Genomic DNA, 23,453 nt, shown 5'->3' with positions numbered 1-23,453 from the left:
AAATGGGAGTGGAGACGAGGTAAATGCAAAAAGTATCAGTTTATTTACAAAACACTAAATTCATCAATAAATGTTTAGATCATTATCAGTAATCAGTGGTGTAGGAGTGCATGGATGCGTGTGTGTGAGAGCATATAGAAAAAGAGGAATGCCGCGCCGCGATGTCCACAGGAATGGAATGATGTGCGTGCATGGAGAGAGAGCGCGTTCTGAATGGCGAAGAGGGTTTTATAGTCAGCGCTACACCGGGCCCAGGTGTAGCTCATCAACCCATCATGTCCTCATGTCCCCGCCTCAACCAGAGCCTGCAAGAAACAAAAGAGACCAGCGAGCCAACACACACCTAGTGGTGGGGAGGGGTCGTCACACTAAGTAATTAAAAGAGTGATGTGTAGGAAGAGTCAGCTGAGATCATAGGCCTTGATAAACAGGTGGGGTTTGAGGTGTTTTTTGAAAATGTCTAAATGTCTTGAAACTTAAGTCCCAGTATTCTTGCCAGGTTTTGTGCATGTAGTCCTTAATGATAGTTTTAACCTCTGCTTTACTTAACGGTATTTGTATGTTAATTAAGTGTCGTTTTAATGATTGTCTGGCCATTATATCTGCATGCTCATTTCCTTCCACCCCTACATGTGTGCAGGAACCCAGGTTCCACCTACTTCCGCCTGACGTTCGCTTTAAGAGCGCAGCGTGATGGCGTCACTTCCGTGTTTGTCTGCCGCTGGCCACCCCGCCCACAGCAGTGATTATTGTTGCCAGGTAGAGAGAGAGCTCGGCCCGGTTTACCTGTCTTTACCCCCTAAAAACACCCACATCTGGACTAACTGTTTGGGGCAGATGAGGGAGGGTGATCTGGAGCGGGTCTGAGAGGAGCGTGGTTCGGTTTGGAGCGGATTTGACCCGGTTTCTTAGCCGGTTTCTGGAGGGTTTTAAGAGAGAGAAGGAGGGAAAGTTTGCTTCGGTTCACGGTGAGAAAACCTTCATTTGTTCCCCTCTTTTCCTTACTTCCTCACCTCCTACTCTCGTCACCTAGGGTCCTCTTGGGTGTCCAGGTGTGTCCAGACCACTGGGCACTGGTTCGGCTTCTCTGTTGAGCCTCTTGTGAGGTCGGCAGGTGAGCAGCAGGTGAATAGCTGACTGTGTTCAGGTGGTGAACGGACTCAGATTGAGACTCAGATCTGTCAAACAGTCTGTTAACTGTCAGTCAGTCACTTACAGGTGAATGATGGTCCTTCATTCAGTCTGTCTGTAAGCAGTGGTGGAATAAAACTAAGTACTTTCACTCAAGTAGGCCTACTGTACAAGAACACAAGTACACATTCAACTTGTACTTTACTTGTTCATTGTTTATTTGTTTTGCACAATTTAAGACTATACAACATAACACAACAAAAATAAATGAATAATATACAGTGCAGGAAGAGGCAACAAACCCACTTGGCTTATCTGAAGCCTCCACCTAGAGACAAGATTAATATAAAGCAATAATATGACTACATAATAGTGATAACAAACAATTAGGACAAGATATATATATATATATATTATATATATATATAATAACAACAATAACAATACAGTAAATATATAAAAAAAAAGACAAGTGTGTGTGTGTGGGTGTGTTGCATGGAAGTGTATGGTTAGTGTTTGTGAGGAGGATATTGATTTAAATAACATGAGTGGGAAAAAATAAAAAAACATAAAAACAGATATATGGACAACATGGGCATGCAACTTCTCCACTACACCTCAGAGGTAAATATTGTACATTTTACTCCACTACATTTGTCTGACTGCTTTAGTTACTTCACAAATTACAGTTTTGAATACATGACATAAATTGATATTATTTATTTAATATTTATTTTTAAATCTATGTATTTATTTATGTGTTTAAGCATTTATTTATTTAGATATATATGCATGACTTTCCCTTCGCATTTCACCCCCTACATATTTCCTCAAACGTATTTATCTCTGTATTCTTTTCTTTACACATTTATTCATACATTTTACTCCACTACATTTGTCTGACAGCTTTAGTTACTTCACAAATTACAGTTTTGAATACATGCCAACAAAATAAATTTATATTTTTGTTTTTATTTATTTACCTTTTGTATTAATTCCCTTATTTATTTAGTCTCCTGTTTAATTGCCGCTTTTATTTATTTATTTATATATTTATATGAATTTAAAAATGTATGTATTTTTGCATTTATTTTTACTTTTTAAATTGTATTATTTAATATTTATTTTTGAAATCTATGTGTTTTTTTATGTGTTTAAGCATTTATTTATTTATTCGTGACTTTCCCTTCGCTTTTCACCCCCTATTTACCTTATTTACTTTTGTATTAATTTATTTAGTCCCCTGTTTAATTACCGCTTTTATTTATTTATGTATTTATATGAATTTTTAAATTCATTTATTTTTGCATTTTTAAATTGTATTATTTATTTAATATTTATTTTTAAATCTATGTATTTTCTTTATGTGTTTAAGCATTTATTTATTTTGTTATTTATGCATGACTTTCCCTTTGCATTTCACCCCCTATATATTTCCCCAAACGTATTTATCTCTGTATTCTTTTCTTTACACATTTATTCATACATTTGTTTTTACATTTCGTCATGCATTTGCTGCTCTGTGCGCAAGTGCAAGTTTATCCAGAAACATCACATATAATAGTAAAACACTGATGGGGAACATTTTACTGCACAATGAGTACTTTTACTTTTCATACATTTTGTTTTGAATGCAGGACTTTTACTTGTAGTGGAGTATTTTTACAGTGTAGTATCAGTACTTTTACTTAAGTAAAGGATCAGAATACCTCTTCAACCACTCTCTCAGTCACTTTAAATCAATTCAGTCAGTGTATATACTCAGTTGTTAAATCATTAGCAGTCAGTCAGTCTCACCTGTACAGTGCTGAAGTGTGATCCAGGTAAAAGATGAGATTGTAATCATTAGAAGCAGTCAGACAAGTCAGTCTCTTTGTCTCTCTGTCAGTCAGTCAGTACATAGTGTGTGTTTAAACATAATGTCATTAGTCAGCCAGTCCTACATGTACAGGTATTACAGGTGTTGAGCTCGTGCAGATATATTATTAGACAGTAATCATGAGGATTAGTCAGACCAGTCAGACATGCAGCTCACCCATCCTCAAACTGAACACACAGTCTTGCAGGCTAAAGCCAGCAGCCGTTTATCTTAGCTTAGCATACAAACTTTAGAAACCATAATGCAGTGCCATATAGGCTACCCTACATACTAGAAAACTTTCTGCTTGCTGGTGCCCCTTTTTTTCCTCGCCCCTGCCCCTCAGACAGGCTGAGTTCGCCACTGTTAGCTCGGCATAAAGACTGGAAACAGGGGAAAGCAACTAGCCTGGCTCTGTCTAACACCTCTTCCTGGACGCGATGCGAACAAGCAAACATCAGATTGTTTCAGTTTTTCCCAATGAAGATATCCTGCTTCGTTGTTTGTTTGAAAAAAACGCTCGCCCTGGCTCTATTTATGCAAAGTTTTATGCACCTCCAATGTATTTTCACTGATCAACATCAACGCTGACAGTAACTGACAGTTAATCAATACCACCATCACTATGTAATAGAGAGTGACATCGCTCGTAGTATATCTTGACAATTTTACGCGCTCCATTCGCCAGAGTTTGCTCGGTCGCTGTATGTCAGGAAGAGGCGTAAAGATAACAAAATCCAGCTCTAAAAATCACGAATTAACACAGTACAGTATATCCTTTGTTTAATCCATACTAAAAATAAACTAAAAATGCCAATTTCACATTTTACAGTGTTTATGTGCCTGACTAGCAGTTGCCAGGCAACCAGCGGAGACTCCAGGAAGTTACTGGTTCCAGGCAAGAAATAGTCCGTCTCATAAACCACGTAAAATGGCAAGTTGTTGTTTTTTTGTATAAATTAAACAAACAAGATGCAGCGTGTAAATTGGTGAGCTTTAGAGGGGCTGGTAGGTCGATTTTATTACGTTTGGACGGAGCCAGGCTAGCTGTTTCCCCCTGTTTCTAGTCTTTATGCTAAGCTACACTAACCAGCTGTTGGCTTCTTAACAGACAGATGTGGGTGGTATCAACCTTCTTTACATCTAACTCTCCGCCAGAAAGTGAATAAGAGTATTGCCAAAAAATGTCGAACTCTTCCTTTTATAGAAGGAGCTGTTTGTGGGCGTGTTTGTGTTGATTGACAGGTGTCTCGATCAATCACACAGTGCTGTTTTGGTTGCAGCTCACTTGTCCCACCTCAGCCTCTTTGACCAAATAAGAACTAGTATCTGACAGACATGGTGATCAGTGATAAACCAGGTTTTAGGTGAGCTGGTTTGGAGACCACACAGACTCCTACAGTCATGTTTTATGGCCCCTGTTTGAAAGCAGAGGATGAACCATTAACAGGGGAACATTAAGCAGAGTATGAACCACATCCACCTCCCTGAACAAACAGGATGATGAGTGGAGTGTCTCATTGGCTGCTTCAGCTGTTTGTATGAGGCTGTTGATTGGCGACTCTCCCTGTGTAAATAAAGCTTTATAATCACTTGAAGGAGCCTCACATTCAGGTCAGTCAGAAGACGCGTTAGGAGACGAAGTTTTTGTTTTCTATATTGTTTCTGCTTTTTATCCAACTGTAGTTTCAGGTTCAGTGGAGATTTCTGCTGTCGGTTAATGTGTTGAATTATCTCACAGGATGTAAATGAACAGCAGCTTTAACGTTGATTCTGTTCAATTGAATTCTTGTAAATTGAATTTACATATTGCAAGTATGTCAAAATGTATCCTGGGATAATTTGAGTGTTTTGAAGTGGGGTTGTTTGAGGTACTTATCCATAGTCAGTGTATTACCTACAGTAGATGATGGTCGGCACGCCCCAGGTTTGGAGAAACAGACAAGTACCAACACGGGAGCAAAGCAATGTACTGCTGTGGACGTGGGGCAGCAGAACAATTTATTTTAGCCACCTAAAGGAAAAGCCCACCTGCTGTGAGATAGGTCTTTCCGACGGGGAACTAAAGTCTATTCAGTCACAAGAGGAAGTTTATTGAAATCAGGTTTATTATTAACTGTTTTGTGGTTCCTCTCTTCTTCCAGAGTCTGCAGCGCCGCCGGCAGCCATGTCCAGGTAGAGACCGGCTCCACGGCGCCCACCATGCGGAAGCATCTGGACAGGATCCGGTTCCGGGGCCAGAGACGGGACGAGTTCCTGGATCTGGCCGATTCGCCCAACACGTCCGACACAGAATGCACAGAGGAGGTCGTGATTAGACCGCGACTCTCCACCAGAGATTCGGAGGAGAGGGAGGCCGAGGGAGAGCAGCAGAGTGACGCTCAGGTACACGAACACACCTGAGAAAACATATCAACCAAAAAGAAACATGTTTTCCTGATCCTGATCTTTAAAATCAACAAAATTCTGTTATAAATGCTGTTTTGACCGCTTTGACCGAGCATCAACACTGCTAAGATTTCAACAGATTCTTTCAGTGTGTTCACTTTTTCCTGTTCTAATAATTGTAATTCATAATTGAGTTAAAACTGCAGGTTTGTTACCAACCTGCTGGTTGTCTCAAGACTCGTGCTGCTGCAGGACTCTGTTGTGAACAGGGCTGTCAATCGATTAAAATATTTATATGAGATTAATTGCATGATTGTTCATAGTTAATCGCACATTTTTTATCTGTTCAAAATGGTTGGGACCAATGGATTCCTTAGGTTTTCTAGTTTCATATGATGCCAGGATCTTCACTCTAGTTTTAAAACTGAGCCTGCTACAAATGAAAAATCGCAAGTTGCGTTAATGCGTTAAAGACATTAGTGGCGTTAAAATGAATTTGCATTAACGTGTTATTATCGCGTTAACTATGACACCCCTAGTTATGAACAATACACAAATACTCCATTACAACACCTGCATTTATAAACCTTCTTAAGTTAAAGTACACTAATTTCATCAGCTAAATGTACTTAAAGTGTCAAAAGTTAAAGTACGCATTCTGCAATAATATGTGACTGATGTTGGGCCCCTCCAGAGGGTCAGAAGATAAATCTGAAGGGTCGTGAAATTATAAATGGGACAGGAAAGAAGAAAAAATAAAACACAATATTGTGAAATATTAAATAATCTCACCTCTTTGGGCCTCAAACAGTTATTTAAATGAAACCATGTGTGAAGTTTAGAGGCAAAATGTCTCTTTGATTAAACAACTCAAAGACATCTGAAACATGACGCTGCTTTATTCTAACAGGTCACAAACCAAAAAGGTTGTTTAAAAACGATTTCACATTTCTGTCCATGTGTTTGTCTCTCAGGCTGGTCCAGGAACATTTTCTGCAGCTCTCCAAGACGACTCGAGAACGGACCTCAACGAGGTCAAAGGTCACCTAGAAATCGCCTTGTTAGAGAAACATTTCTTACGTGAGTATTCTGACCTGAACTGCCCTCTGTGTGGGGGTTTGTCTTTGGTTTCATTAAACATAAAGTAAATGATATGAACCTAAGAAGAGAAATTAAATACAATTCATACGTGTTTGTGTCTTACAAACAAAGTAAGTGGGTGATAAATGGAGCAATTTGGTGCCTTCTGGCCATGAATTTTTATCTCTGGCAAAGGCAACAATGTATTCATGAAAAGTATAAAATAATACATTTTACCTTCAAAAAGCATGCTACTATGATTCTTACTATGAACATTATATATAATAAATTTAATAATAATATAATATTTATTTTAACTATCCAACAAATAATTAACTTTTGATGGAAATCTGTCTGTCTTGCACTCAAAAGGCACGTGCTTCAGTGAATCGAATTCTTACAATCCCACAGGATCTTGCTTCTTTAACGTAATGTCTGCAGTCTGTAGAAGATAATAAATCAAACACGTTACAGTGGAGTAGACACTTGACACAATCTAATTCAGAGTATAATCTGATGGTAAGAAAATAAAGTTTATTAAACTATCTAGACAGCAGCTAGCTACCTATATTAGCGTCTCCACTGGTTTGCACGACGCAACTCAGGCAGGCAGACGAGACGTTGAACTAACGTCAAGGTTAAGAAATGGTATGGTCCACTTTAGTGGTGTCTGAAATCGTATTACAAGGTTCTTCCAGGCATGGTTAGTTGTAGTCTTGTTAATGTCTTATTGAACAAAACGTGTAAATATTGTAATCGCATGTTTGCCACAGAGTTTATTTTCTGCAATAATCCAAAACCCAATGGAACAATCCCATTGGCTTTTTGTGGAGTGAACCAGAGCGATGCTAACTTCCTGGTTGGCCTACAACAATACGCCATCCCTGCAGCGCTCCATTACGTATTGAGCACCTTTAAGATAATTTTGTCAGACTATTGTCTTTCACGTTCAAACAAATAAAGTAGTAAAAGTTAAGTGTCCCTTTTAAATCTGTAGCAGGAAGAGTTGTGTGTTGATTGGCTGTTGGGTCGTTGCGGCTTCTCCCATCAGTTTGGAGTCAAACGTCCAACAGCACAGCAGCATGCTGGGTAATCCGTCAATATCTGTCCGTCAGCTTTATGTAACACACACAGCTATTAATAACCCTGCTGACCTCATCTGACACACACACACACACACACACACACACTGCTCGGTCACTGTTAGACGTTATAAAACAGGAAGTTCTCTAAGAAGTGAGGAAACTAAAATGTATCAGTAGATTCACCGGGAGAGGCTCGTGATCCAGCAGAAGTTTCATTTTAGATCCATGAGCTCTGCAGTCAGTAAAGGACAGGTATGCCAGAGGTAGACATCACCAAGTTGAGGGCAAAAGATGTCATCTGAGCGACTCTCAACGGCCGATAAAAGTGTACTCGGTTTGTCTCCGTCATCGTCTGTTTCAGAGGAGGAGCTGAGGAAACTTAAAGAGGAGTTCAACGTGGATTCACTGAGACAGGAGCTGGAGAGGGAGCGCAGCAGGTGCATCGAGCTGGAGCAGAAGATCAACGACGTTGTGAAACCCAGGTGGATATATTTAAAAAAAAAAACTTTATTTAAGGAGATGGTTTGAGACATCAGATGGAGCAGCTTACTGTGGTTTAGTACCTACACTGACTGGTCGTTTCTGTCACTTCACAGACCTGAAGACTCCCCTTCTCAGACACCTAGAGCCCCGCCCCCTGCTCCACCTGCAGTCAGCAGTACAGGTGAGCTTTTCTTTAAACACTTAATGGCCTCTTTCTTAGGCACACAATGTAATCCAATCCAGTACAATAGCTCTGCCACACATTCTCCCTTTTATAAAGCTTATAATGTTCAAGTTTTGGTTAAAACTTTCTGAGAGGTGTTTATTACTGAGGTCGTAGTTGTTGTTGGTGTTGTACTGGGCTGCATTACATTGAAATGTGTCTCCTAATATTTCATCCGCCTCATCTAAGTCTGGTACAAACCTCAGAGTATAAACTTTGATAAAAGTGGTAAAATGTTAATGGACATGTTGGTTACCTCCAACGGACTCTTTTCTGTTCCCGTCCTCAGACAAACAGAAGGACACTTTGTCCGGCAGTTTCCTGAAGTGGCTTTATGATCGTTTTGGCGTTTATATCGAGGACTTCCGCTTCCAACCGGAGGAGCACACGGTGGAGCCGGACGAGCCGCTGAGTGCCAAGAGGTGAGGAAGATGGATGTGTTTATTAACACAATGACTTTTTTCATTGTGCTAGAGCTGTATTTGTATTAAAATCTAACATAAATATCTGGTTTCTGATCCACAGGCTGACGGAAAACATGAGACGGCTCAGTGAGTATTTCTTTCTGAAAGTACAGAACATACTTTTGGTCACTTTCTGTACTTTAGATGCTTTATATAACAGTTTATTTAAAACAACACGGAAGAAGTTTCTCTGTCATGATAAATTCTCAGTCTGTGATTGGTCGGCTGGTCCGTTGTTGTGTTTCCAGAGCGAGGATTCAAACCTGTGACCAACTTCAAGAGGAACCTTACTGCCTTATCCAGCTGGTACTCCGTCTACACGTCGGCCATCGCCTTCATTGTGAGTCCACACAGACAGCCAGCTGGTTACTGATGATGGATGTTAATGAACAAACCAGAAACAGCTCTGTGACGAACACAAACGCGAGAATTTATGATGATAACAAATGTGATGAAGAAACAATAAAACATAAATCTTATGATTGTTCATACAATCAGAAATTAGGGGTGAGAAAAAAAAGCCACCTTAAATGAAGTCACCTTCATCTGTTTGTGTCCATTCACATGTTTTTATCATCTTTATAAAGACACACGGCTTCAAAAACTCACTTCACTTCGCGTGTGTTCTCCACAGGTCTACATGTATGCAGCGTGGCACGGCTGGGCCGTACCCATGTTCCTGTTCCTCGCCATCCTCCGCCTGTCCTTGAATTGCCTCATCGCCAGGTCAGTGAAAGCCCCGCTCCTCCCCCCTCTCTGTCAGCCAATCACACGGCCAGCATCAGAAAAACCATGTCCAGCACAGATTCTTTGCTATTACGATGGAATAAGTGTTTTCACATCTCTCTAACAGTGCATCACACACACTCACTTTAGATCCCCACTCTCCACACATTGACATGCATCTTCTGGTATAGCCCATTCCCTCTTCATAAAGTGACTGATACAACTGAGAATAGAACTTTTTCATAGCAGACATTTTGACTTTTCACAGCAGGAAATGCACAAATTAACGATGGAAACGACGCTTTGGTTGCATGGTATGAGTCTTAACTACTACAGGCCAACGGACGCCTCATCAATGAGCCTTTGATTCTGGGTTGCGTTAGGATACTTTGACCCCGGTATACGTACCTGCAAGTTTAGTTCTATTTTTAAAGCTATTAAAAGGGAAATGTGCCGCCATTCAGTCTTTCAGAGGTTGTAGCAGGTCAGTCTTAAAGCTAGAGTGAAGATACTGTCGTATGAAACTAGGAATCCATTGGTATCAACCATGTTCCACTAGCTTGTTGGGAAGGAGGTTAAATGACGCTCCAAACTTGCGCTAAATTTTGGCGAGGAAAAACTGGCATGGCCATTTTCAAAGGGGTCTCTTGACCTCTGACCTCAAGATATGTGAATGAAAATGGGTTCTATGGGTACCCATGAGTCTCCCCTTTACACACATGCCCACTTTATGATAATCACATGCAGTTTGGGGCAAAAAACATCCAGTTTTTTGAATGCAGTATAAAAGTGTTATTTTCGCCTATTCTAAAATGGTGTGTTTGAGTATTTCTGCATACTGGGGTCCCTAAACAGTCTTGAATCACATTAATTGTGTATCACTGTAAAGCTGAGACTCTTGTGGATCCAATAAGACCAACTGTATTCATGTGTGATGATGTTAGTCCCCCTAGTAGCCATTTCATTGTAGTGTGAGACCATTTTTTTTAAATTTGAGTAAATACACTTTTACATTTGATTTGAATTAATTCATGTTTATTTCTGATTTATGAGTAGAAGAACTTGACACACAGTGCTGAGCTGCATCTCAAATTAATCTTCAGGTTCCTAGGTTTTATTGATAAATGTTTTTTTATTTCAGTCCTGACACACAGACGGCTTTTTACACACACACACACACACACACACACACACACACACACACACACACACACACACACACCCACGCACACTCACAGGAAGCCTTCACTGTGTTTTAAATCCACCTGATGATTCTGAGCAGTTTGAATTTAAGTCTTTGACACACAGATATGTAGTGCGTGTGAAATGATCTACCTATTTACCTGTGTGTTCCCCATAATGCACTGCTCTCAGAGGCTGGAGGATCCAGTGGAGCATCGTACCTGAAGTCTCGGAGCCCGTGGTGAGACATCTCTCTTCACACCTGTGTTTGTTTGTTGTCCTGCCTGGACGGAAGAACTAATCTGACAGTTAAACAGCTCTACCTGATGGACATGTGATGTCATTACACATACTGTAAAATAGAGGCTTGACGTGATTGATGAATAATTAACATTTGAATCACAAATTGTGCCTTTTAATATCAGGTGTTAATGATGGCAGGGGTGGAAAGTTACTCAAGTACTGTACTTGAGTAAAATTTGTAGGTACTATGTCATGCAACTTTATACTTCACCACATTTCAGAAGCAAATATTGATCTTTTTGGTCAGAAGACACGTGAAAGTCGTAAAAGGTGTCATTTTTTTAGGTTCAGTTGCAACCTGTTCACACATTGGCAATAAAAAATGATTAAACCACGTTTATATGTAGGTGTAAAAAGTTACATACAGTCCCTTTTTAAATAAGAAATCTGAATACTTCCTCCACCACAGCACAATGGTTCGCAGGTGATTGACAGGTGATTGACAAGTGTCGGTGTTTATGACTCTACTGTCTCCTCCGTTTTTAACAGGAGCCTCCTAAAGAAGATCTGACGGTGTCGGAGAAGTTCACGCTGGTTCTTGATGTTGCTCAGAAAGCTCAGGTGAGACGTTGACAGAGAAGTCAGAGGCTCTACGTCATCGTGAGACACCTGACGACAGATTTCACAACAACTTGTTTGTTTGTTTCGTCTTCACAGAATCTGTTTGGGAAGATGGCAAACATCCTGGAGAAAATAAAGAAGTGAGTTTGTCTGCACACACTTTATTCCAGGTTACAGTGAACTGATGGATCATACACTGATCTTTAATACTGTGTGTGTGTGTGTTTGTGTGTGTGCAGTCTGTTCTTGTGGGTTCAGCCAGAGTTGACTCAGAAGCTGTACGTTGGTCTGTGGTTGGCCTTCATCTCATCCTGCTTGCTGCCGTTCAAACTGCTGGGATTCATCATAGGTACAACACATATATATATATATATATATGTATTATATACACTTACATACTGTCATCATTATACATTTATTATAGTCACTTCACTGATCACTGGGGTTTAATCTCTGGAAACGGGATTCCGGGGAATACACATTCAAACTATTTCCCAATTCCTGAAAAATATAATAACTAGGGCTGTCAATCGATTAAAATATTTAATCGCATGATTGTCCATAGTTAATCGCAAATTAATCACACATTTTTTAACTGTTCAAAATGTACCTTTTAAAGGGAGATTTGTCAAGTATTTAATACTCTTAGCAAAACTCAGCAGCACACCGGTAACTTCCTTTTGGCCCTCCAAATTCATCTATTGTATGCAGTGGGCTACCTCCAGTTCTGAGAAGTGAAGCCAATGCATTCTTTCTAATAGCCAGCAGGGGGCGACTCCTCTGGTTGCAAAAAGAAGTCTGATTGTATAGAAGTCTATGAGAAAATGAGCCTACTTCTCACTTGATTTATTACCTCAGTAAACATTGTAAACATGAGTTTATGGTCTCAATTGCTAGTTTCAAGTCTTCAAGAACACTAAGCTACACTTTCTGTTCTCTGCCCGCCCGACACTCACGTTTCCTCCATGGATGTATTCCACCATTCCACCGTTGTCTTCCGGCAACACGTCACCTCACCAGATTTCAGAACAAGACTTTTCCTTGAGCGAGACTCTTTCCATAATATCAGACACTTATAGTAACAATCAGAGCCTGTCATGGCAAAAACAAGCACTTTTAGTTGACGTAAATGACGGTGCCAGCTTGCCCCAATAGCAATATATTGCAGCCTGTGAGCAGCTGCTGTCTACAGCGCTCTCCCTCAGTACTGGACCAGTTTCAGAAATTGCTGCTATTAGTCAGTTAGACACAAAAACATGATAAAATAGGGTGCAGTTTGAAAAATACAGAGGTTACCCTTTAAATTGAATAACAGACTGAGTACTGCTGAGTGTCTCTGATTAGTGTCCTCCTCCTCCTCCTCAGGTGTGTACGCAGGTATAAAGTTCTTCATCATCGACTTCATCTTTAAGAGTTGTCCCAAGCTGAGGCAGCGCTTTGACACCCCCTTCATCATCTGGACCAACTTACCCACCGACCTGCAGCTGAAGGAGCGCAGCAACACCGGGCTGAGCAGACGGGTCAGTCCAAACTCTTTGAAAATATCCCCAAAAATACAGTTCACAGACTGCAGCGCTGGTCTGAAGTCAGCCACCGGTTCAGATACGTCCTGGTACAAACTGGTTATTCACTGGTCCCAGTAGGTGATCTCTGGTCTGTGTTGGTTTCAGTGCTCTGTTGTTGTTTTTTCTCTCTCAGCTGTCTGAGTGTGAACAGGTAGGATCCTGATGTGTGTGTGTTTTGTGTGTATTTACAGTCGCAGTGTAGACGTCGGTAGTTTTTATCAATACTGAACGTAACCAATCAGCTATTAATCAAGGTGATGGTCTGTCTCAAAACCCACTGGTCAGATTGTCAGTGAACGTCTCATTCCTGCTCTCCAGAGAACGAACCCTTTAGATTGTACTGACCTTTCCTCTAGCGCCCCCTTCAGGACAAACTTCGGATCAGATCATACTTGAATTTTTAGTGTTTTACCCAACATTTAATGTTTTTACCTGAACTGCGTTGAATCCAAATCTTTGTTGTCTTAACCCGAGTTTTGTTTTCTGTCACTGAAGCTTTGGTCTTACATTTGTTTTTTAAAATTTTTGAACTCAATTTTCAAGTTGGATCTTATCCGAATTTGTGCATTTCTGCTGTTTCATGAAGATTGATCGCGATTAAAATATTTAATCGCGATTAATCGCATGATTGTCCATCGTTAATCGTGTTTAATCGCAAATCAATCGCACATTTTTTATCTGTTGAAAATGTACCTTTAAAGGGAGATTTGTCAAGTATTTAACATGGGAGTGGACAAATATGCTGCTTTATGCAAATGTATGTATATATTTATTATTGGAAATCATTAACAATACAAATCAATGACAGATATTGTCCAGAAACCCTCACAGGTACTGCATTTAGCATAAAACATATGCTCAAATCATAACATGGCAAACTGCAGCCCAACAGGCAACAACAGCTGTCAGTGTGTCAGTGTGCTGACTTGACTATGACTTGACCCAAACTGCATGTGATTATCATAAAGTGGGCATGTCTGTAAAGGGGAGACTCATGGGTACCCATAGAACCCATTTACATTCACATATCTTGAGATCAGAGGTCAAGGGACCCCTTTGAAAATGGCCATGCCAATTTTTCATCATCAAAATATAGCGCAAGTTTGAAGCCTCATTTATTCTCCTTCTCGACAAGCTAGTATGACATGGTTGGCACCAATGGATTCCTTAGGTTTTCTAGTTTCATATGATGCCGTTATCTTCACTCTTGCTTTTAAATGTTTATATTTTTACCCAAATTTGAAGGTTTGTAGCAACATTTCCTTTGTTTTTACGTGAAGTTTTGGGTCGGATTTTTACCACCACTTTGAGTATTTTTTCCATGAATCTTTATGTTGGTTCTTCTCTTCTAGCGCCACCTTCAGGACAATTTTTACTTTTTTAGTTCCACTACTGGCTAAACTCTAAGAATCACTAAATCATCAGGATATTGTCGAGATTTTAGCCACATTTTAAGAACAACAACAATACAGAAACAGTGAAAGTGAAATGTCACAAGTGTTTTTGCAAATTGTCAATCTGTCAAACAGCTGTGAACACACCTGGACAGGTGAGTTGTTCTTGTCGACTGCAGCTTTATTCTCTGACTGTGATGCTCAGGATGCCACTGCAGTACCTCGCCTGCTGCTGATTTGCTAATCCAGTACCTGCCCCCTCCCGCCCCCCACCTCTGTCCACCTGTCCAGGTAACCATGACGGCCGGCCGAGGCAACGCCGCCGCTGCAGCTCCTCTTGGTTTCAGCCGGGACGAGGACGGAGGACGATACCACAGCACCAAGAAAGGAGCTTTTCACGAAGTCTTCAACCTGCTGGAGAGTGAGCGCCCTCTGACAGGTGAGGGAGGAACTGCAGGAGGGAAGGGGGTGAATCAAAACTTATTCAGCTCAGCTTCAGATTTCAGACTTCAAACTGGAAAAAAAGTATTTTATATATTTTTAAAAATTTGTTTTGCAGGACCGTAGCCAGGAATTGTCAAATTAAGTCCCCCAACGTAGTATTTATTCAGTCAAATGCTCTATTATGAGTTTTATCTCCAAACATGAAGGACTGAATGCTTTTTCAAAGTCTTCAGTGTCAGGAATTGAACTCTGATGGGAAATACTGAACCTTCTTATTCATTTATGACCCTCAGTCATACACTGTCAATAACCCTCTAACACCAACAATATCCACTGCTGCTCTTATAATTATAATTCTTCCAGTCTTTAATGCACAGACTTTATTTAAATATGTACGTATCATCTGTCACTATAAATATAAATCCTACATGCTGTACATACAGTTTACAGACATGTGTACATGTACATCCATTCAGTATTTATTTCTTTGTATTGTTAACACTTAAAGAGCACTTGACTTGCACATAGACATTTTTTAAATTTTATTATTCTATTGTTGGTCATTGCCAACAATAATAAAAGTATATATATATATTGTGTATATATATATATATATATTGTGTATATATATATATATATTGTGTATATATATATATTGTATATATATATTATTTTATTTCTCCAGCTTTGTTGTCTTTTGTTGTCCCTAGCTGTTATTTTATTTCTGTGTAAATAAATAAAACTGATTCTGATATAAAAAGTCAAAATTCAATATACTAATCAGTCAACTAACCACCATGTGTGATGTGGCTGCTTAACCCCCAAATTTCCAGACTAAGGTACCTGACCTTATCTGCAGCAGGTGCCGTGAACTGTTGTGTGATTCTTTGTGTTGTTGTCTCAGTGTGTGAGAACGGCTGGCGCTGCTGCCTCATCAACAGAGACAAGAAGACACCGACAGACTACATCCGCAACGGAATCCTCTACGTCACTGAGAAGTAAGTCCTAAAGTTTTATTTTTGTTGCTGCACAACAGAGGAAACAGATCAAGATCTGAGTGGGATCCAAGCGTTGTATATTTAAATGTTGTGGTTTGGAGTTAGTTTACAGGTGTTACTCATTTAATTGAAATGAGTAAACTTCTTTACTCTTTCTAAAGGGGTTTTCAGACACAACACAGCGATGTGAGCGGGCGCGGTTGGATGTGAAGTGAGGCAAAGACGTGTCTGCGCGAGTTTAAAATATGTCAACTTGAACGAAAAATGTGTGAATAACCTGAGGCCTTATGAATCCATTTCATAAATGTACAGAGACGAGGGGAAGAAGGAGAGAGACTAGAGGGAGATGAGAGAAATAATTGATGTTCTGAGATCAATCTACCTTCTGAGAGGCTGTAGAAGTAGTATTTTGAGTAGTAGGGACAACCTCTACTTCCAAGGTTCATGTGGAAGGGAAACAGTCTGAAGAGGTGAAAACTCTCGCCACACTTGTACAATAAAGAGCAACTTTATTGTCGCGTTTCAAAATACAGTAAAGCCCCTTTCCTACTGGACAAAAAAACACTTACATCTGGCTTTTGTCTTCAGTGGGAAAGGTTGCAATCAGCATACATTTCCGGGACAAATCAGTCTGCAGTAGTCACAGGTATTTATCGGCTCCAGCTCCGATCAGCAGTGATGGAAACATGACACCTGGGTGCTAATTTTTGCCCCTTTTACGCCGTGATTCGAAGTGAATATATAATAAATAAAATCAACAGGGATTTGCACAATTTATTATAATTTATCAACGTACAAAATATACAATTAATATGCTCTCTTCAAAGCTGGCAGATTCCAGTCAGACAACAGTCATTTGACCTCACTGATCATCGAAAAACAGACTTCATTCAAACTCGACAGAAACAAAATAAAACTCATCAAAACCGTCTTTTTTTTAATCGTTCCACTGTTTCAACAATCACCAACTCTGGTTTGAAAGAGATACTGAATAAGTTTATAAAAAATCATTACTTAAAAGTTTGTTTATAAACTTTTGTAATTATGAACTGTAAATTGCATATATGAAAACAATCTTGAAAAAAAATTATGATTTCAGTGGGAAAAGGTTATCATAGTAAATGATTTATCAACTTGATGTATAATGTAAACCTGGAGCTCTGACCTCTTTCTCCTCTGTCTTCTTCAGTCATCTGTGTTTCGAGAGCTCCAGCTCCAGATCTGGATCCTCCAAGAGGAACAAAGTCATCAAACTAATCGACATCATCGACATCCAGAAGGTAATCAACGTCACCTGTGTCATCACTAGGGGTGGGAAAAAAATTGATCCACCTATGTATCGAGATTTTTTTTTTACGATTTTGAAATATATTTTTTAATACCAGAATCGATATATTTGCTTCATTTGAGTCTATGTGGAGGTAGTTACCGCTTTTATTGTTGTAGTCTGAGTAACATGACGTCATATCCGTTCCGTATCCTTCAAACAAAACAAACTGCAGCGAGAAAGTAGAAAACGGCGGAGGGTCTGCGTGGATACGACCTGCATACTCGCATGTTTAATCCAACGTGTTCAACACTACACATACAGTAAAGTATGGAAACACTTTGGGTTTCACACGTTGCAGGAAAAGCAGAGCTAGACATCACGGCTAAAACTGCATGCTAACTTTGTCATGGACAGGAAACGTTATGGTATTGCAATAACGTGCACTCAAGCCGGCCGTCACTCTCATCTCTGTGGTCAAATCGGCCAACTGTTGAGCACTCATATACTGACATTTATGTTAAATGCATTCAAATGGCCCTGATAGAGCTGACCATGGATGGATAAAGAGAACGGAGCTGATGGGAGAGCTAGAGACGACCTTGAAGTATACATGTGTGACTACGTCTGTTTTTCAAAATAAGGTGTTAACAAAGGGAACTGTATATTAAAAATACTATATGGAAATATGATTGATTGGATTAGATTCACCAGAAGTATATAACATTACATGTCCCTTATAAATTTAAAGAAAATAAGACTAATTTGTTAGGGAAATGTCTTTATTCTTTGATTTTTGAATTGCTGGAAAAAATTTAATAAATTATGACTGATATATTTGACTTCAGGACATCTCTACACACATGCTGAAAATCAAACATTTTTATTGTATTAATTTAGATATTTTCCAAAGTAAAAGTCCCTAGAAGTGTATGAATTAACTTTTTCCCCATGGTCTACTGTTAAAAAGTTAACAAAAATTAATAAATCGTAATATCGAATCGCCAGGGGCCTCTCTGTCTGCTGCAGGAACACATGGCTGCCTTATGCTGCAAATTACTTATGACTTGTTCCTGTTGTCAATCATTTATTCATCATTGGGTTAATTAGAGTTTGATTTATGTTTGTCCTTTTGTTTTGGTTTCTTATTGTTGTTTTTAATGTGGTATCATAAACTTTATTGCAGCAGTAGCTGATGCTGATTCTTGACAATAAAGTTTATTTAAAGGTGTTTTCTTCTCTGTCACTCACAGTACAAAGTTTTGTCCGTGCTGCCTGGATCTGGGATGGGCATCTCCATCGCGACGCCATCCACCCAAAAGGTAAGAGCTCAGACAAAGGGTGCTATGACTTGATATTATGTTATAGTTAATACGGGTTAAATTAATAGAAAAAAAAGACGTAACTAACTAGAAGTAGCAATACAACAGTCTAAAAATACCCTGTTACAAGTAAAAGTGCTGCATTCAAAATATAAGTACCCTAAATGTGTGTATATATACAGTATATAAAATGAAAATGCACATAAAAACAGGTGTCTGGAAATGCACCTATATAGAGTTTGGTGACATAACGTAGTTCCCAGCATACCTAATATAAAAACACCCAAAGAGTTGAGTGGTTGAAAACACCTGGGTGCGTGTGCAGAGTAACTACATCTGTATAATACATGTAGTTGAGTAAAAAAGTACAATGTTTGCCTCTGAACTGTAGTGAAGTATACAAGTTGAATAAAATTAAATTAAGTACTTCTAAAATTAAATACCTTGAAATTATAGATGAGTAAAGTTACCTTCTGTACTGTTGCAGCCGATGGTGTTCGGCGCGATGATCCACAGAGACGAGGCCTTCGACGCCATCTTCACCCAGTACATGAAGATCGTTACCACGGTTACAGCCACCGAGTCGGAGACATTGTAACACCTTCACAGGATGGCTGCCATCTCACACACACACACACACACACACACACACACACGCACTGTAACTGTATTCACTCTGTGACGTCTTCAAACAGCTGCTGACTTCAGTTTGAGCTGCCCTCGTGTGATTAAGGGGTCACCTCTTCGGTCATCAAACTAAATGATCCGGTGACTTTGATGTTGAATCGATTCCAACAAATCCCTGATTTCATGTCAGAATCAGCCGACAACCAACGCCAATCACTGCTCTTAAACTGTGTTACAGAAAGTTCCCACAAAACAGACAAATGAACGTCAATCCTGAGTGCTAATACCGCAAATTCATATGTCAATGGCTGGCGTCTCAAATAATCGCCTGCATATAAACAATTAGAGACCGGGTGAAAACATTGAGGACGTTGCTGTTACCTGTGCTATAACGTCTCTCACTTGATAAATTTAGTACATTTCCACACAATAACAGTTTTGTCATACTCACCACTCTGCTAAAAACATTCCCATTCACTGATTGTTTCCAGTTGCCTCTACTTTGCTGTTTTTAAAAAATATATTTTATCCCTGTTAAGCTGCAGTCAATGAAGCTCAACACTTCCTGCACAGATGCTTCACATTAAAAGCCTTCCAAGGGCACAATCCCTCCTTTACTTGGACGGCTTTTAATGCGAAACACCTGCAGGGACACCATTAAAATTCACGATCTAAAAGGAAACAATTCTACATTTCGAATACGATCGTCACAGTTTGTTCATGCCGGTCAGCTGAACCGACGCACCTGCAGCTCATCAGTCAGCTGTGTCATGTGACTGGCTGCAGGTTTGTGTAATTTCAGTTTACTTCCTTGGAGGTATATTACACTTCTATATATTACACCGGAAAGTTTACGGAAAGACACTAATGTGTTAGTGATGATTTTAGCAGTTTTGATAACAGATTAATCATTTAAGTCACTTATTAATCATTCTTTGGTTGAAGCTTCTCCAATGTGAGGATTTTCTGCTGTGCTTTTTCTGTTTTATATATCACTGTTGGTCGGACAAAACAGGACATTTGAAGACCTTGGAATTTGTTAATACTAAACAAAAATATAAAAGAAACAGATGAAAGAACATTTGTATCAAACAATAATAGGACATCGTCCTTTTTAATAATAAAGATTTTATGTGAAGGACTTGAAAATGTCTGGCTTTGGCGACAACCAGTGGTAATACCAAAAATGATATGAGTCAACAATAACCCCAAAAGTGAACTTTAAAGGGTCTCTCTGTAAGAGTCATAAATTGTTTGTTAACGGTGACACCTGTGGCCGTTAAGTCGACGACAGTCAGCGTCCTGTTGCTCGCACTACGTAGACGTGAGAGAGCATCGGTCAAAACAGTGAGGTGACACACAAGACATGATTGACAGGCATCATGTTGATTATCGTTAGCAACATTAGCAGCTAAAAGCACAATACCACTCTATATTTCACATGCTTGGCAGTAATGTTAGCTGACCAAACGAAGGTCCCTCCATGGAATCGATGTTGATCCTAGTGTTAACTTTTCCTGCTTCAGCCTCCAGACCGCGGTCAGAAGACACAGGGGAGACACCGTAGTTTTGGTCTCCTGGGTTGGAGTCGATAACGCTACTCGCTCCGGAGTTAACCCCCGTCACTTCATTCATCCGCAGGGAAACAAGACACATTTCTGCACAAACTGCAACTTCCACTGAACATTCACTTGATATTCTCAAAGTTTTTTTTTTTTGTGCTTCCGTGGAGTTTGTGGTGGGGGCTGGTCGTTTGTTGGCGTTAGCGGACTCCATTTCTAAAGGCCCTCGCGAGCGCGTATGACGTCACATCCCCTGGATTTTCCCAGCAAAATGGGCCCCTTTAATGAATTCTTCACATTAAAAGCAGTCTACAGGCTGATAGAGGAAACCCAGAAAGTCGCGGAAGGTCTCAGTTTTTAGGTTAGGTTACAACCTGTTCACACATTGGTAATAAAAAGAGATTTTATACGTGTAAAAAGTTCCATACAGTCCCTTTAAAGTGGAGCTGCAACTAACAATTATTTTCAATCTAATAAGGCTAATATTTTTCTCAATTAATAATTTTGTCTAAAAAAAAAAAAAGAAGTGAGAAAGTAGTGAAAGATCTGTCACAAGGCAACGCCATCAATATTTTTTCTTTTGTATGATGAATAGTTCAAAACCCCCAAATATTCAGTTCAGAATAATAAAAAAGTTATTTTCATTACTGCAGCGTAAAGGCCTTTACACGCGGCAGCGTTTTTTTCCGTGCGATTAATTTGCACGTCAATATATTTTTTCGAACTGTTTGTCATGAGTACTTTCACACTGAACGCGAATATAACGTGGCGAAAAATCGTAACAAGGTTGATTTTTCTGAGCTGTCGCACCGTGAATAAAGGCATCAACCAATCGCGTTTGCACAGAGGCTCCGTAGTCCGAACAAAGACGGTAAACTTTATTACTTCTTTCAACCGTGGCAAAAACAGCGCATACCAGATCTTCTCCTTCCGTTCTTACCTTTCACAATAAAAGCCCTAGACATACTGTATAATATTCGCAGGCGAGTATTTCGCATTTTCGTGTCATTTATTCGTCACGCCCCCCCGGTGTGTAAAGGCCTTTACACTGATACCTATATCACCAGGAGGTTTACTACAAAACAAAAAAAAATACAAAACAATTTTCTGAATATATTCCACCAATTTCTGAAAGAAAAAAAGACGATTGGGCTTAATAACAATTTAAATCCGTTGTTTTACAGTATTAGCAGATAAACATGTTTAAACCTCATTAATTTACATTAGTGTCTTCAGGGATTTGTAAAAACTTCATTATATGACTCTGTATGTACTTAGCAGCTAAATACAGGCAGTTAATATTATAGTATGTTGTTTTTTTATGTGGTGGTAACAGACTGTTTGTATTCTATATGAATGTTCGCGAACATTTAACCTCAGCGTAGCTTTTGTTTTTGTCTTAGCTAAAAGCTAAAGTTAGCAACACAGATACAACCTGTAATACTGAAGCTTTGTCCAATCATTGTTAATTCAGCTTATGCTTTAGCTTTCTTTCACAATTAATAAGCTAAGACGCTAAAGTTAAAAAACTAAAAAAAACAACAAAAAAACAGAAGCCTGATGTCAAATACTGACTTTTCGTCCAATTTGTTTCAACTTTAGCTTTTTCTCCTAGATTGAATTTAAAACACAATAACATGAAATATTTTTTAATCGGTTCAGTTGTCTTTTAGGTTTAACTTTCTTTCATAGCCAATAAGCTAAGAGGATAAAAAGAGCTAAGTATTGACTTTTAAAAGAATCTGTTTAGCTCTTGTGTAAAGTGGCAATAAACATTTTTTTTTTTTTCTTTAACTTATCACTATGCTGCTGATTGCACAACGTATTGGCTATAAGATAATGACACCATCAGCGTTTAGATTGGTTCCCTACTCTACTGTACAATCTCCCGGGAAAATTAAGGCTCGATTTACGGCACAAAGGAAGTGCATCAACCATTGCGCAACCAAAACAGGAAGAGGATATCGCTTTTCACCGGTAGCTATCCCCAGTTAGAAAAGAGTATCAATAGTCGTGTTTCCATTCAATTGTCAAGCAAATTTTAAGCAAACTATTGAAATATCCCAAAAAAGAAATGCGAATTAGGCGCGTTTCCATCAATTGATTCGGCGCAAATAAACTCGGCTACAGTGCAGTTTGGTCAGAAGTTGGCGCTATGGGCTACACGTGGCTTTAATCCTCCAGTAAACAGTAAAGTTTAAAGCTCTCTGGAGACAGTTACGTTATGGGAATAGCCCAGAAGACACTGATAGCGGAAACAGCTGATCAGTCATGTGAGTTAAATGTTAAGAATTTATTTTGCAAAGGCGTTTCCATAATCCAGGGAGTTTCCAACATGAGAACATTTTATCAAATCTTGCCATGCTTTTCTAATGTGAAAATATATGTGAATGGAAATGCGGCTAATGTAAGTTCTCTGCGGTTAATATCTCCAGTAGCGGAAATAGCGGCTGACGGAACAACCGAAGTAACTTTGGAAAACAAAACGCAGTGCCGGGCAGTGTTGCAAACTGTTTTTTCCAATGAAGAAGCTAGCACTAGCACCAAAAGTCGGCAGATGACGTCATACGCTCATTTGCATATTGATGGCGTCATCATGCATTCATTTGTTAGTTGGGAGAGACTCCGTGCTCGTTGGCAGAAGAGCCGTGGACTGTGATTTACTCTGAGCAGCATTGGGAATGAATTACAATACAATATATTTGAATATAGTTCCTGCTTTTCTCACTAGTAGTAGCGTCTGAGGAAAATGTAAAGCGATCCGGTGATTTTGCAACAACAGTGGCGTCA

The 23,453-nt window shown here is 39.4% G+C and overlaps 1 protein-coding gene across 1 annotated transcript; it reads left to right on the top strand.

The window, feature by feature from the left end:
- The first annotated feature begins 710 nt into the window (after positions 1 to 710).
- LOC141766634 (GRAM domain-containing protein 4-like) lies at positions 711 to 19,929 on the top strand. The gene is made up of 19 exons (XM_074633615.1): positions 711 to 968; positions 5,134 to 5,374; positions 6,352 to 6,457; positions 7,904 to 8,024; positions 8,139 to 8,206; positions 8,538 to 8,670; positions 8,774 to 8,799; positions 8,961 to 9,052; positions 9,347 to 9,438; positions 10,813 to 10,861; positions 11,413 to 11,484; positions 11,581 to 11,624; positions 11,724 to 11,833; positions 12,850 to 13,004; positions 14,735 to 14,882; positions 15,792 to 15,885; positions 17,075 to 17,165; positions 18,406 to 18,474; positions 18,962 to 19,929. Exons 2-19 carry the CDS (start codon positions 5,192 to 5,194, stop codon positions 19,070 to 19,072), a joined length of 1,764 nt encoding a protein of 587 aa, XP_074489716.1. The 5' UTR covers positions 711 to 968; positions 5,134 to 5,191; the 3' UTR covers positions 19,073 to 19,929.
- Positions 19,930 to 23,453: the final 3,524 nt, after the last annotated feature.

The sequence above is a fragment of the Sebastes fasciatus genome, chromosome 4 (genome assembly GCF_043250625.1).
Source record: "Sebastes fasciatus isolate fSebFas1 chromosome 4, fSebFas1.pri, whole genome shotgun sequence".
Lineage (NCBI taxonomy): Eukaryota > Metazoa > Chordata > Actinopteri > Perciformes > Sebastidae > Sebastes > Sebastes fasciatus.
The sequence above is the reverse complement of the archived record's forward strand: the minus strand, read 5'-3'. Positions and strand labels throughout refer to the sequence as shown.

Excerpts from the sequence above, each read along its gene's own strand:
- LOC141766634 (XM_074633615.1), top strand. The coding sequence starts at position 5,192 with ATGCGGAAGCATCTGGACAGGATCCGGTTCCGGGGCCAGAGACGGGAC. Across the intron at positions 8,025-8,138 it reads AACGACGTTGTGAAACCCAG|ACCTGAAGACTCCCCTTCTC; the intron begins GTGGATATATTT and ends GTCACTTCACAG. Across the intron at positions 18,475-18,961 it reads CGACGCCATCCACCCAAAAG|CCGATGGTGTTCGGCGCGAT; the intron begins GTAAGAGCTCAG and ends GTACTGTTGCAG.